General features: G+C 43.2%; 1 protein-coding gene across 1 annotated transcript in view; it reads left to right on the top strand.

Moving 5' to 3' along the window:
- Nucleotides 1-2,366: 2,366 nt before the first annotated feature.
- Nucleotides 2,367-16,178, top strand: part of ZNF804B (zinc finger protein 804B) — a gene marked incomplete at its 3' end in the record, with an annotated part of 244,007 nt that continues 230,195 nt past the window's right edge. Inside the window, exon 1 of the mRNA XM_082337931.1 lies at nt 2,367-2,728. Coding sequence (XP_082194057.1) covers nt 2,621-2,728 — 108 coding nt within the window. The 5' untranslated portion in view covers nt 2,367-2,620. The remainder of the gene's footprint in view (nt 2,729-16,178) is intronic.

The following is a 16,178-nucleotide window of genomic DNA, read 5'->3' as shown; positions in this document are numbered from 1 at the left end:
CCGTGGAGCAAAGCACTTTCCATGTCTCTTCACAACAGAAACAGCACTGAGACCTCTATGCAAGTTGTTGAGATGAGATGTAAATTCTCTTTCTGTTCTGAGAAACAACAGCTGCATCACAGAGAAGCAATGTTTTGGAAAGTTCATTGCATTGCCAGAGAGAAAAGATACTTGTCTTTACTTCCAGAACTGCATATTCAGTGCAGAGTCAGAAAGTCAAGCTGCAGACCAAAATTCAAGCTGAAGTTAATACTTTTATCTTTAACAGGACTGAAGAGGAGTAATTTCAGAAAGAACTTGTAGTTAACAAAATATATAAATCATATGCCAACAAGAATAAATTTCAAGACACTCACACAACTGTGACTTGTAGGAGGAAATCATAAAAGCTCATTTTTGCACCAAATTAACAGTAGATAACTTTTTTCAGTATGGTCGTGTAATTTCTCAAAAGCCACTTTCCAATGTAAATTCTTACTTCAGAAAAGTCCTCCACAGGTCTGTTGTGGGCACTGTATTGCTCCCAGGCCCCAAACTCTGATTTGTGCTGATTCATGTGACTGTTTAATCTGTCACTCACAACACCCTTTGGCAAGGAGCCCCACAGCTCAACCACACATTATGCAGCGAGCCAAGTCCTTTTATTTATTTAGCACCTGGGTTTTACCAGCTTAATTTGATGCCCACCGTATTATGGTTAACATAAGGATGGTCTTAATATGTTACTTCCAGCTTTGGATATTTCACGTTTAGATGCATTTTGTTTTCTCTATAACATTTTGTATTTATTAATAAAATATATAATAGATCTGACCATTTGTATAGATGTACATATACACACATATAAGCAAAGTTTATACTATATGTGAAGCATTCTGTACGAAGACTGTACAACACTATTTTACATATACAGCCAAAAAAATGGCATTTGGTTTGTCATGACCTTTTTATCTATACAGTTCGACGGCTTCTGTGAGATTTTCTTTTTAATTTACGTTAGGTTCATAGAAAGATAGCTCTTGAGAGGCTAAAATTAGAATGAGTGTGGCTTATCAGTTCCATTCACTAAATATCTGAAAACATAGGCTTTTACAGGATTAAATGAAACGTTTGAAATAATTCTTATCTACAGTTTAAAGTAATCTACTTAGAAGAAATGAAAGATCTGTAGGTGACTACTAAGGCCATGTGATTTATTGATTTATTTTTATCGACTTAGTAGGTAACAGAGCAGAGACAATACTTGTGACCTGATGAAAAGAAGCTGAGTGTGCACAGCCGGGTCCGAGGGACGTCGCGCCTGTCTCTGGCAGAAGGGGAAAAGAACAACCTGTTTCAGCTATTCACTGGTGGAAGAATTTCGTACCTGCGATTCTGTGTAAATCACTTAGGTCGTAAATGACACCAGACACCTAAATTCACGAGCTTTCAGGGGGGACGATCGAGACAAGCACAGTCACAAGCTGGGGGGTGCCCAGGCAGCCTGGCCAGCGCCGCGCAGCCCTCGCCGCGGTCCTGGGCGAATTTGCGCTTCCAGCCAGCAGCGGAACCGGAGCAGCAACGTTTCCCGCTAACCCAGCTCCGCGGCTGGCGGCGGGGGCACGGTGCCCGCTGACCTCCCCGGCACGGCCGCGGGAGGGTGTTCCCCGCCCCGCTCCGCACCCCCGAGGGCGGGGAACGGCCGCGGCCCCCGCCGGGGGACAACCTGCGGGGCAGCGGAGGGGAGGGGAGGTGGTGGGGTGCGGGGAGAGCTGGAAGCGCAGCCAGAGGCCGGCGGAGAAGGGAGGTTACCTCCCCGCCACCGAAGGCGGGAAAGTTGGGCGAAGAGGAGGAGGAGGGCGGCCAGCGCGCCCCGCCGCCTTCCCCCCTTCCCCGGCCCGCTCCGCCCGGGGCTGCCGGCCGCGGCCCGCTCCCCTCCCGGGAGCGGCGAGGGGCAACCTCCTCTCCCCCTTCGCCACCGCCCCCGGCCGGCTGCCGCCCCCGCCCCGGCCCTACCCCTCTTCCGCCCCCCTCGCACCACGCACCGCCTCCCCCCCCCCCGCCGGCGGAGGTGAGGCGAGGCGCGGCGCCGACTGCAGCGGCGGCACGGGAGGACCGGGGCGGCGAGGGCTCTTCGCGGCGGCCGGCTGCATCCACCACCCAGCCCGGCGGAGGGAAGAGCCATGGGGAGCAGCCGCCGCTCGAGCTGCCGCCGCGAAACTCCCCTCCGGGTGTCGGCTGCCGGTGGCCTGGTCTGAGGAGGAGGAGGAAGGAGGGAAGGGGCCGTAGCAGCGGCGGACTGGGCAAGTTGCGCTCTGCCCTTCTTCTTCCCGGGCCCGTCTCCTACCCGCGGAGCAGCATGCGGACTGGCCTCCGCGCTCCCTCAGATGCGCTCTGGCTGCCGCCGCTGCTGCCGCCTTCAGTGCATCCTGCTGCTGGCAACGCTAACCCGGGCGCTGGATGAGACGGGAGGGGGCAGATCGCTGCCGCGGTTCCGCCCGCTCCTTCATGCGGGCTTCTGCTCCGGCGGGGATAGCACCGCCGCCGCCGCCGCCGCCGCCGAGGAGGAGCCGGCCTGCCGTCCCCCCCGCCGCCCGCGGGGCCGGGGCGCTCCCCCCGCTCGCCCGCCCGGGGGGCCCGCATGGCGTGCTACCTGGTCATCAGCTCCCGGCACCTCAGCAACGGGCACTACCGCGGCATCAAAGGCGTCTTCAGGGGACCGCTCTGCAAGAAGGGCGCTCGCTCGCCGGTAACTGCCACCTCCTCGCCCCCTCCCTCACTTGCCCCCCGCACGGTAGGAGCGGTGCGGGCGGCCGGGCGCGCGCGGGGCCGCGGGTTCCCACGCAGCGGCGCGGCGCGGCCCGTGGGGGGCGGCGTTGGCCCGCCGGGCTCGCCGTGCGTGGGCGCCGGCTCGGTCCCGCTCTGCGGGGCGGCCGGCGTGGGCGCTGCCTCGCCGGGCGGCTCGGAAAAGTTTCTCCGGCGGCGGCTGCCGGCGTGGGGCCGAGAGGACGGGGTGGGGAGGCGGTGCGGGCTCTCCGCGGTGAGGCAGGGGGGTTGCCCTTTAGCCGCGGTTCTCCGTGGACCGCGCCTCGGGCTCGGGCCGACGGACAGGTTCATTTCAGGCGCCTTGCAGCAAAGTTGGAGGCTGCTGGAGGGGAAGGAAGGCGCGGTGTCGGCGGCGGCTCCAGGTGTCGCGGTTTAGTGCCTTGTCCAAGGTTCTGACGCCGCGGAGGAGGGGAGCCATCGACCTTCTGTTTTCGGCTGCAAAAAAAGGAACGCGCGCGTTTGGCTGCGGCGCGTTGTGAACTACCTGTCGAGACCGACATCTAAGCAGAACACGCGTGAAGTTTGGGGAGGTCCTGCGGAGACCAGAGACCCGTCGAGCTACCGCAGTCGGTCTCTGAGGGTGGCTAAAGGCGTTTCGTAGGGGCGAGCGGGGGTCAGGTTGCCGGCGGGTGGCTGCCGCCGCCGGGGCAGGGGAGGGCAGCGGGGTGCCCGGGGGCAGCCGCCGTGCGGGCGCCCAGGCGGTGCCGGAGCCTTGTGGCCTCTCCTCCCCCTAACCATAGTGGCAGCAGTATCGTAAACGCTCCCGTAGCCGCGAGTGAACTTTCCCTGTCAGTGTGCCGGATCGATAGGTGAAATACCGAGGGGTGGGGACCGGTCGTCCTCCATACTGGACTCGCGGAGGTGCCAGGGGCACCTCGATCCCCACTGGTGGGACTCCCTCCGGCTTCGGCACTGCCGAGTTGTGCCCCATAACACACCTGCACCCCAAACGCCTTTTGGAAACTACTTGTGATGGCAAAGTCTCTGCTTTCGGTTTCTTGCCATCCGAGGACAGAAAGTGACAAATATTTCATTATACTTCTAACATCCCTTCTGTGTTGTATGCCAGCACTCTGATACAGCACCTACAGGTTTTTCCCTTGTACTGCTGTATCTTTCGTGTGCAATATAATACAACTGTGCCATAGGTATCATTAATCAGACGTTGGCTGAGCTGTGTTTATGTTCTCTGACCCGTGGAGCTGATCCACCCTTGTGTGGAAGCTCCCGAAATGCAGGAGGCATTAACTGAGATTTCTGTACAAAATTATAGAGGTAAAAAGGAAAAGACCTCAAAGATCTAAAGTGGGAAGAAGCTTGATCGTAAATACTTTGTGTTTAGTAGAACTTTAACAACTAATGTTCAAGCTGAGGAGTATCAGAAGATATTACCCTCGAAATAGTGTTATGTTCCAAATCCTTCACTTTCCAACTTCTTTTGCTTTCTTTCTAGCTACCTACTGAGTATGCATGCCACTTCTCTCAGTCTAAATACTTAATGAAATAAATGTCGTTGTCCGACTCCATTAACAAATCATCATTTTTAACATAGTTCTGCTACCAGCTGGGAGTAATTTTTGTTTAAATGCAAATATCAGAGCAAAAGACCAACAAATAATTGTATTAGTGTTTCTTATTGCTTAAAGATGTATTCTTTTTTTTAAAAAAAAAAAAAAGCCTTAAATTGCAGCATCTTAGTCTGAAGCCAACTATCTACAGTTTAGTGGAAAAGGGAAAAAAAATTACAAAGTTGAAAATAACCTCAAGTCGCTTTCACTACATAGAAACATTCTTTCACATGAGCTTTCCAGAGTTTGAAACAAGCAGCAAGAGCACTTTGTATTGCTTTTTGCTAAGATAGAAGCTCTTGGTTTTGAAGCTCACATGACCAGGAGTTGGGATGCCTTACATGGTCTGGGGCTATTGCTATGGAAAGGACTCAATTTTAGCAATCCTTAGCTTTCATTCTGAATTCTTGAGGGAAAACTTTCTCTTCTCCGCACACATTTCTTTTTTTTATTTTTCTTTATTTCCTTTTGTTTTTTTTAGTGGCCACTCTCTGAAGCTAGTCAGGCTTTTGAGGTGATAGGCTAAGCCCTGTGGAGAGGGAGTGGTGGGAAGCTCATGGGAATACAGGTACATGATAAATTAGTGTTTTATTAACGCTGGGTAATTGTAGCTCTAGAACTCTTTTGTGTGTTTGATATTTAGCGTTTACTACTGCTTTATATATGCTGTTTTCATATAGGAGTCCAGATTTGAGGAGAAAAATAAGGGATGCTTAGTTGGCAAAGTAGATAATAGTTTGCTATTAAATACTGAAAGCAGTGATTCTCTAGAGTAATCTGCATGTGCTTAAAAACATAACTTTCCAGACCATATCATTCTTGCTTAACAGTGTGTATGAAGTTGGGAACAGTGAACAGCGAAAAACAACACCTGAATACATTTTTGCATTATGGATGCAGGAGTCGTGCATATTGAGATTTAGTATTGACTGAGGTAGTAAAACTGTTTTAAGCATGAAAAAAACCCACACAATGCAAATGAACCCTCCAAATATTTGTATTTTCAGTAAGCTATGACTTAAACTTGGGACCAGTTTTTATACTTAAGAAGGAAGTCTTAAGCAAGTGGCATTTATTTGCATTCCCTGTGCTGTGCTTGTGCTTTTATTTAATACCTCCTGATTATAACTTTGAAAGATACAGGTTATTTCTTGCAGTCATTTTTAAAATGCTGAACTTGGAAGCAGCCTTGAAGATTCGATTTTATGGTTTGTACCATTAAACAATCTTATATTTGTACACTATAAGCTGTCTTATGCATGAGTCTACATAGTCTTTAATGGATAACATGTACCTTTCTATATTTAAAGTGTTCTGTATTAACAGACCATGAAATGTCAGTAGACTTAAGGCTATGCTTTAAGAAATGAGAACAGTGGTGAATATTTTAAATACCTTTATCAAATTTCATGGCTATATGAACAAGGATTTTTCAGTCTGGATGTTTCTGTAGTATTTATTTAGCATACTTTGCTATTATTGTGTCAGAAACAATTCTGGCCCTTCTCCCTGGTGTGCAGAGAGACCTTTAGCTGTAGCAGTACTAAGAAGAACAAGATATGGAGGACTACAAAGATATTGCACTTTGTTTGTCCATGTGGATGTGTGGTGACATTGTCATAAAATCTTTTAAAAATTCTACCTTTCCTTTGCGTACTGTCACATGTTAGAAGAGGGACTAGCTATGAATGCTCTGAAGCTGGGATCTGAAGTTAGTGGTAATGAACTCAGAAACAGTGGAATTAGAAGCAGTCGCCAGTGAATCATGTATCAATGGTGTTGTGATAGACTTGCGCGGGAAAGGGAACGCTGAGTTTAAGCGTGGTGCCAACATTACTGAGGATAAAGGACAGTAAGCCGAAGAAGGAAGCTGCTTGTTTCAGAGACCCGATTCAGTGCTTTAAACTTTTTTATTTTGTCTGGAAAGTTATGTTCACGAACATATCATGAGCAAGTTTTCTGTCTGTCTCTGAAAATTTCTATTTAATGAAATGCATTATGATACAGAGATATTACATATACTTCAGACTGCTGGTATTGTCTACACAATTTTTGAGTCCTGAATAGATTACATTGATCAGTGTACTGGTTTTAGTTTTTGCATTCATGATAGATATGCTGTAATATTCACCTGCAGCCAAACCTGCTCAGAGGTTTACTGCCACACCTCACAGGCCTAGCAAAGCTGGCACTGAAAAGGACTCGGCTGTGAGACTTTCAAAGAAAATCTTCCAGGACACAGCAGAAAATGGTACTGGGAATTCAGCAGATGGCCCCCTTGCTTCTGAATCATTTCTGAGCCAAGGATGTTATTAGGGTGCACTGTTCTGCTTGTGGCTTTTTAAGGTGAAATATAAACAAAGTCTCGTTTACTACTTGTTATTTAAAGATCCCTTTGTATTTTGAAGGAAATAGAAGACTCAGAAGACCCAGTGCCTTAGCCAATTTCTGACTCGTCTAATTATTTTTCTTCCGTTGTTCCCTGCAGCTTCAGCTGAATACAGTATTTTTCACATACTTCTCTAAGCTGTTTTCTAATACGGCTGTCAAGCAGCTGCTCGGTTGCACTTGGTGCTTGCCTAATTTCTTTGGGGTGTAGGGGGTGGGACATGCTTCTCTGTTACACAGAGCTACCTTTTACAAAACATACCGCTCACCTCATGTCCAGAGGCTCCAGTAGTTCTAAGCAAGTACATTGCAGACACTAGGAAATAATGAGTGTTTAGTTGATACTGAGCCACAAGCATGCTGTTCCAGCATTAAAGCAAGTGTAACCAGGGCTGAGTAGCACCTTGTTACTCTCTGTAGCAGATAACAACACTGGGCACTTGGAAACCTCTTAGAAAATTTAAGTGTGTTTGAGGACCGAGGGACCATAAATAGAGAAAAGAGGGCCATGGCATGAGCAGCTCCCTCCATCTGCCTGAGCCCAATGGCGAAATGCTAGAACAACCGAGTCTGCCACAAAAAATGCCAGTTTTGTGTTTGCCACCAGTGAGGAGAGACGTGTGCCAAGCACAGTTGTCAGAAAGCAATTTAAAGGCTAGACATGGTGAATGTGTATCATGTGAAATGCGGTCTGGGTGGCAGCAGGTTAAAAGGAGTATCCACTGTCTATCTGAGTGATTAGCTGGAAGACCAAATAACTCGCGAGTTTCTGATTATAAGCAAGTCATCCCTCAGCACTGTGGCTGTACCCTCAACAGCACTGAAAGCGGAGAGGAAGGGTATGCTCTAGGCATTGTCAAAGAAAATGCATGGGAAGTAAAATTTCAATTAAGAAATATTGTATAACAGGACCAATAATGAACCAGCAGCTCCAATAAATAATCTGGTTTTGGGTAGTTTCTATGAAAGGAAAGGGGGGGGAAAACCCCAACTGTGCCAACAAAATAATGTAGAAAGAAAAAGAGGGAGAAATAGCAAAGAAAATGTAAACTGATACTTTCACTTTTCTGTGCCAAAAGTCTCTGGCAGATGCCTCCAGCAGAAGTGGCCACCTGCCAGGGGGGATCCTGTGCTCTCCGCTGAAAGCGTGGAGCTGGCTTACTGAGGTACCTGCCTTACACAAACTAAGGGAAGGCACTCCTGCTTAACTATTTCTAATCTCATTGACTCCGGGCACTTCGTATCTCAGAGTGGGCTGAGTGTGTTTCCTACCAACCCTAATGCCTCCACCATGCTGAAGAATATGAGCTTTCATGCAGCCCACACTCGACATTACAGTGACCTTTTTTCCTGATTTTGTGGTTCCTATTACTGTGCTTTCTGTGCATTTCTGCAACATGTAAGAGACGGAAAGAACTTCCAGAAAATATGAATGTGTTTTTAGCCACATGTAGCCTTGCAGCTCATGCCTTGTACTAAACCTGGTTTTGTGGTATGTATCATTTTTAAGCATATTTCATTTCTAATTCAGTCAGTGGGTAGTACTTTGTATATAGCATCGCAATTAAATTTAATCATCTTCAACCAGTTTCTGCTGGGGCCATTTCCTTCACTCACAATTAGCAGTAATGTTAAACAGGTGCTTTATGTTTGACAGTGCCTTTTCAGCATTCTAATATTTTTATTGGTCCCTCAATTGAGTTCTTAAAACCAGATTGATTTCTCTCTTATTTTGCACGTGGCAATGCTTGTTTGTCCGTTGCTTCCAGAGTTACTGCTGTTACATCCATTTGTATTCTCGCTTTCAGTTCATACGCCTTTTACTCACCCAGAGCGTAGCAATTTAGCTTTTTTTTTTTTATTCTGCACTGTGGACAAGTTTGAAAATGGATGTAGAGACCTAGTGTTTGTGAAACAGGTGCTCCCTCGGATAGTGGGTTGAGCTGTTAATCAGGCTCTAAGCATTAAAGGCTGTTCCTCTGCCTGTTCCTGCCCTGCTTTCTGGACTCCTGCCCACGCGTGCTGTCCATGGTAAGCGCTCGCCTGCCTGCGCTGGGGAGGATGCTCCAGCTCCTTCCTCTGGCTAAATGAACGTTTTGTTTTGACCACTTAACGACTAAATAAAGTGAGTAACTTTTTTTATGCAAATACTTTCGTCTGAAATTAGATTCCTTGCATAAAAACTGTGGTCAGAAGAACCTCATGATCTGAATCTACTTATTCCCTGCCAGAAAGGATTTGCAAGAGCTCCCTGCAAACGGTTGCTAAATGTAGAAGGAAAAGAAAGCTTTTAAAGACCGGACAGAGTGTAGGCACTTTTTTCCTACTTGGGTTTCCCTGATGGACTGTATAGCCATTGGCTATAAGGCTTGGGGCTTTTTTTGTTTGGTTTTCCTTTGGCATTTAGCACCAAGAACGGTTGTTAAGTTTTTTGATTACATCTCAACTGATTACTTTAGAAGACTTAAGCCATCATGACCTGCAAATGTCATTTTTCTCACTTGTATTAGGAAATCTGTGGGGTGTATTAAGAAGAACGTGGAAAAATACTCCCCTGGGGAAAACGCTGACTTTTCTGTGGAAAAAAGTAGAAATTTGAAATGTTTTTATCTGCCTGCTGAAATACTGTTATTTTAAAATACCACTGTAGTACACTGTGAGAGATTTAGTTTTGCCGCTTTATGTGTCTATCCACCTGTATAAGCCTGGCTTCTTATATGGACATATCTTCCATGATGCCCTCAAGGTCTTCTTCACTCTGGAAGACAGTGCATCACATTTGTTATAACACACAGCAGAAGCTGTAATCCTTTTAGAGCTCAAGATTTAGGATCTTGCTGTGAAAGTTTTTTACACCTACAACAGTAAAAAAAAACATAGATAAGGGATAATTTATTTAAAAGGTCAAATTAAGTTTATTACAAGGTCAAGTCAATGTCAAAGAGAAGTACAGATGCATATATGTGCCTGCAGGAACCAGAATTCCCAACCTAACATGCAGTACCATTAAAATCCAGTTTGTCCCTCCAAGGAATTAAGCAGTTTTCACTGGGGAAAAAGTCATTTTGCAAACATATGTGCATGCAGAAGTCCATGCATGCAAACATTTCTGAATAGCAATAAGAAGATCCTTTAAAAGAGCTCTTTAGCATTCACACCAAGAGTTGCAAACACTGTTTTTTTCAAGATTCAACCAGCTCTGCTGTTAGCCTTTGAACCTTCAAAACTCTGAATGAACAGTATTAAAATAACGTGATTTATGATGATAATCTGCATAGGTGATAGCAGAGGCAGCTACTGTAATATTAGAGATAGATATCCAGAGTTCACTCCTGCATTTCTGTATTTTATATGGGCACATATCACTGCTTGTCTTGTACAATCAACTACTGCACATGAGTAACAAGATTTGTCATGGGGTATGTACACATGCCTGAAAATGCTGTTCACGGCTCAGAACGTATTGTTCTGTACCCAGTCGTAAGACACTTTAATGACAGCTTTTTGTTTTTTTTTTATACTAGACTAAATTTATGTGCATACTGGATAAGATGTAAACATCATCATCAAAATTTTGTCCCAGTTTCATAGTTATGCGTAATGATAATTGGCAAGCTGGTTCAAGTAAAGAAATAGAACTATTGCCGGGAGATTGCATGCAGCTCTGAAACAATTCATACATTAATCAGCTCTAGTTGATATCAATTTCTCAATTGATGTTTTCCCTGGAACACATTCTAAAACAGATTTAGTGCATTTGTGTCAACAGAAATATTCTATCTATATTCTGCTCAGACTGAACTGGAGAGATGTATTTGATGTTGTTGAAAAAAATTTCGGTTGTAATCGGCTGTAAATCTGCAGCCTGCATTTCCAGCTTAGATTGTAACATGTTAGGAAGGCTTGTGAAACTAGATTGGAAAGTGTAAGGACAGAACTTCCTAAAATATACCCTTTGATAGCAAAATATTTGGTAGATGGGATTTTTGGATTAAAATTACAAATGAAATCTGTACGAATACTATGATCAGAGGGTTTGCTAGAAATGCAAACTCTTATAGGTATTAAGGTGTTCAATGTATTTTTTATTTTCAAAGAAAGTTTTCATATTCAGATTTTTATAATTCTAAATTTAGTGGGTTTTGTGGGTTTCAGAAGTGATCAGTACAAATTATTTGTCTATACCAATCTTCATTTTTCTGTGCTAATCATTACATCTTCAGTGGAAGTATGACTTTCTGTGACGTGTGAAAAGGTCTGACCACTGATTTTTTTATTTTGCGGGACAGGGCCTAGGAAGGAGCAAAACGTGTATATTCATGCCTCCCTATGTTAGACATTGGAAAACTGAGTTCAAATCTTGATATTTTGAGCCTGTTCTTGAGCCCTTGTCTGTGATTACAAGAAGCTTCTGGTGATGCATTACAGGTTGAGAGGGAAAGAATCTGCAGTGATCTTCATGTCGGTTGCTTGGTGAATATTGTGGTCCAAATTGGACTAGATAATTATACGGATTTGTCTGTGTGGGAAAGGCACTGCTTACTTCCAGATGCTGCTCTGACTGCTCCACTGTGCCGGAAGGCGTTATGGTGTAGGAACAGAATATCCAGGATGGCCACAACCCACATGGCCACAGGTCTGTGCCAAACAGCAGCTGAGAGGCGTACCCATCATCTCAACACAGGGAGTGGCTGCCTGGTCTGATGAGCACCAGATCAGAAATTGTTACATAGCTATTGAGAACTTGTTTAAAAAGCGCAGTCATGCAGGCCCCCTTACAGCAAAAGACAAAAACTCACAAAGTGATGTGTATGCAAGTAGTTTGTGAATACCAAATAATAAGTAGACATCCCGTAAATGTCACTGAATACATATGCAGCTTGTCCTAGCTGTCTGAATGCGTAACTGCAGTCCTTATAAAGCCATACTGCTGCTCTTCCTTGATAGAAGTCTAAGGTTATTATGTTGTATGCAGCTACATGAATGGACACTAGCATTTCCCTTCTTCAATGTTTCAGTGAACACTTACTTCACTTTAAGGAAAAGATAGCAAAACATATGAAAAAATAGTTTAGTCAGCCAAATGAAAAAAGATGAGGTTGGTACTATATACAAAGATTTCAAATTTTCGTTGGAATGATAAATATATGCTTGGCTATTCAGTGTGGCAAAGAGGCAATGTAAGGAAGGCTGAGCAATGTTGGAGACAGTGATTTACTTACAAAATAAACAGCACTTTAAAAAAAGTTCTGTTTCTGGGAGTGAGTGATAAATTTTTGCGGTTACTAATAATCAATAGAAAAATCACAGATGTGTGCTCTTTGATGCAGACATTGTATTTGTATCCTATAAAACAAAAATGACATTGAAATAAGTGTTGAATATGTAAACTTGCTGGTTTTATATTTTGTTCATCTCTTCTGCTGAAGACCTGTTTATCACCAGTGTATTGTATACCGTGTGGAATGGGAGTTTTTTATTGGGTATATACTGTACAATATATGTGTTTTATTGCTTAGCATTACAATAAACATATTTTAGAAGTTAAACTTCAAAAAATACAAATGCAATATTGTGGTTATTTATCTCAGAAGTTAACCCTCCCCTAAACATAAACAAAAAATGTTCTCTAAATTTATTCCCTAGAGGACATGTCTTATTTGAAAATGATAACACTTGGTGGAGAAAGGTACGCCTTTCATTTTGGCTAGGTTAATAAATCTGTGCAGCACAGGTTTAGAGCTCTCTTCTTATTATTGGAACAAGTTTTCATTCTGTGAAGTTTAAAAAAAAAAAGAGTATTGACAGCATTGGGCTTTTTATTATTGAAGTAGATGTGATGGCTCAAAGAGAGGGTTATATCCATATGCCATATTATGACTTCTAATGGGGAAAGGAAAATAGAGCAAATAAATTTGGTTTGTTTGGTTTTTTTCTTTTTAAGTTTCTTTTTTGACAGCTGTCTGCTATTCTGGGTATCTATTCATAATATTATTTCTTCACCTTAAAGAATCACTGACGTTGTAGGTGATTGAACTTGATATCTGTGGGTTGTGGGATCAGCCTTTAAATGTTTATGTTGATTTGCATACATAACAACTTTCATCAGTAGAGATCATTATAAATGGCAAATTGGAAGAAGTTAAAATATTTGTTTCCTTGAAAGGGGTTTAAACAAGCTTCCAGAATGACTTGACAGAGCCTGTATAATCTTCACAGTCAATAAAACCAAAGGCAGAGAAACGTGCTTAAAATCCATAGCAAAAATGTTTTGCTTCCACTATCTATTCTCGAGGACTCAGTCTTTAAGCTATAGCAAATGAGGCTTATTAGGTATGTACACTTAGAAATATTCCAGTAGAAAAACAGCTTTCAAGGCTTTTCTTTTTAAATCTGGAATTCATCTGTAAACTTAAGTAATAAAGACCTTGAATGCCTTTTCCCTCTACCCAAATACAGTTGCTTATCCCAAGCTTTTGCCAAAATATGTTTAATTGCAGTAATATTGTCTTTCTGATGCTCTGACTAGCACTGTCTTAAGAATAAAATTATGATTAAAAAAGTACTTGAAATATGTATTTTTAGAAACTATTTTAACTACTGTGATTTATCATTGTACCAAACAATACTATAACCTTGGATAATTAAAAAAAAAAAAATCCCAAACCCACCAACACCCCAAACCATGCCCCCAAACACAGCAAAATAATCAGAGGTAGCAGGTGAGATCACCATGAATGTGATGAATCACCGGCAGCCTTTCTTCCTGTGTCCACTCAGGTAAAGTTCAGATCTTGACCTTTCACTTGCGTGCCAGCCGCTATAGAAATCCTAACTGGCTTCCTGATTGCCTGTTAAGAATAAGAACTGATTAAGAAATTGTAGCACCTTACGCTGAAGAGTTTTAAATACATAAAACATTCTGAGCTGTCTCCTTACAATAAAAGGTATGGCTGCTCATGTTCTATGTTATAAAAGAATCTCCATTCTTTTCTGTCATTGTTATGTACTTACTTAGCTATGTTTATACTTCTAACCTCTGGCTAATAAGGATGGTGACTGTAAGCGTTAGGCATTAGACAGCCTTAAAAAGATTGATGCTTTTGATTCCAGCATACTATAGGATAAATTGTAGGGTTCAAATCTCTTACAGAGTTAAAAACGATATGTGGTATCTGAAGAAACATAGAGGTGTCAATTTTCTACTTGATGGTACTAATATATTTTGATAAGATCTGCATATTAAGAACGAGCCCTCAAGTACAGTGATTTAGTACTGCAATTGTACACTGTACTTCACAGTGAGTAGAACAAACAATAAAAATATCAATCCTTTCCTCTGCTCCGAAGGACAGTGAACAAAGACATGTAGGCATTACAGCTGGCAGGCATAGAGAGGACTTGGTTTTCAGAAGTGACCGGAAAGAAGAAAGGAAGTGGGATAATAAATGTGAATGGGGAGGTTAATTGCAAAGTAAACGAGTTTGCTACAGAAAATGTTGAGGCTCAGATCCTCAAAGGCTATGTGTGTATTAGTAAACAACACCAGGGAATGTGCCAAGCACTGGAGCTTAATCAGCTAAACTATGAAATTGTGAGCATTGTTTCTAGTATGCTTGCGGTGTCAACCAAGTAGCACTATTCCAAACATTTCTTGGAGAGCTTGGAGGGTTTGGGAACAAGGATAGGGCAGGGACCATTACCAGCACGCAGTTTCCATTCCAAGAAAGTTTAACAGCACTGACATGGGCTGTTCGGTAACGGCAGGTAAAAGTCTTCCTTCTTTTTTTATCAGGCTTTGAAATCCCTCCCCTATATGGAACTCCAAAACGCCTACTGGGAACATTGCCCTTCTGCTGTTGTTCCCCAACCTATAACTGGACATTGAGAGAATGGTGGGTGCCATAAGTCAAAATTTTGCTGGGGAGCATTGTAAAAAACCCAGTGTTGACAGCTGTGTACTAGTGCTTGAGCCCATGTCCTGGCTCTGTTTAGTTACTGGAATGAGTGTAGCCTGGGCTCCAGCTCCATTAAGGATACACAGAAGACAGGACTGTATCTTGGAGTGTGTTGGGACATCTGAAGACTGAAGGGTAGTGGCTGGATCTCCTGACAGCAATCTGGTGGGTGGATCAGATGGAGTGGCTGGATTTGCTCACAAATGCCATTACAAATCTGTCTCGTGCTCCTAACAGTAAATGTGATATGCATATGCTGACTGAATGACAGAAAGCTCAGCTTCACCACTCAGGCAGCAAACTTCAAACATAAAGAGCAGTTGAGAGGATATTGGTGAATCATAATGAACTTCTTGGAGTGCTTTCTGTAGTTCCTTCAAGCATCCTTAAAATTCACAGGGAGCAGAGGTGCCCAGTGACTGTCTGTTCAGGGCAGGATTTTAGCTTGTATAAATCAATGTATTTAATTGATTGCAATTTCCAAGGCTGATTTATGCCAGCATGGATCTGTTCCTCAGATTTTATTTAGATTTTATTTAGTAAGTAATCTGGCTAAAGTTAGTGAATATTAGTTGCTAGGACCTCCAGGGCTGAGGCATCACTGTGATTCAGTCACAGAATTTCAAGTAGAAGGGAAATGCAACTATGCTCCAAAAATGAAACCTTGTATATTTTTGCTGGGCTCTATACAGTGACTGTCTGTTCTGTACTACTGAAATACAAACAATGCTTGTTAATTACAAACTGTACTGCTATAGCGTATATATTCATACAGTAAGTATAACACCTTTCTTGTTATGGAGCACCTCTTTGATTTGCACACTTCCCTGAGAGCACACAGTTTGACTCAGAACTTGCTTCCACATTCCTTAACCTCATAGCAGATAGATGTTCATTAAGAAGGACAATTCTGGGGTTATTCACTGTGGGATGGTGTTATGCTATATACTTTAGATGCTCGTCATAATAACATCAGTGCCACTTGCTTTCAGGACCCAGATTTCTGGTTGGAATAAATCAGATCTAAGTAAAAGACACATATGAAGCACTTTTTATCCTTCCAGCAGAGAAAAAGCTCCACAGAAGTCAGTCGCAACTTTTGCTGGATTAGAAATGCAGAGCAGTGCATTTTTGAAATGTGAATTAGTGATCAGACTTAATATCCCAATATTAATATTAATCACTAAACTAGTATTATCTTAATATCTGAATATTAAGCTAATATCCTGTTCTCTGCTGTTAAAATTTTTGTGCATCAGTCAGCAAGTGACTAGGCCAGTTAACACCAGCTGTTGATGCAGTGAAGTGATTTGTTTCCTATGGAGGACAAGTGTAATTTTCAGGTTTCTTTTGGAATCTAATGCACAATATTTTATTAGCAATATAAGATGGATTTTCTGGGTTTGTATGTTTAGCTGCCCTGTTAGGGATTTCTGTTTATTTCTTTTCCTCTTAGGTT

The sequence above is a fragment of the Platalea leucorodia genome (genome assembly GCF_965183815.1).
Source record: "Platalea leucorodia genome assembly, chromosome: 1".
Taxonomy (NCBI): Eukaryota; Metazoa; Chordata; class Aves; order Pelecaniformes; family Threskiornithidae; genus Platalea; species Platalea leucorodia.
Note: the sequence above shows the minus strand (reverse complement) of the source record. Positions and strands in the feature narration are given on the sequence as shown.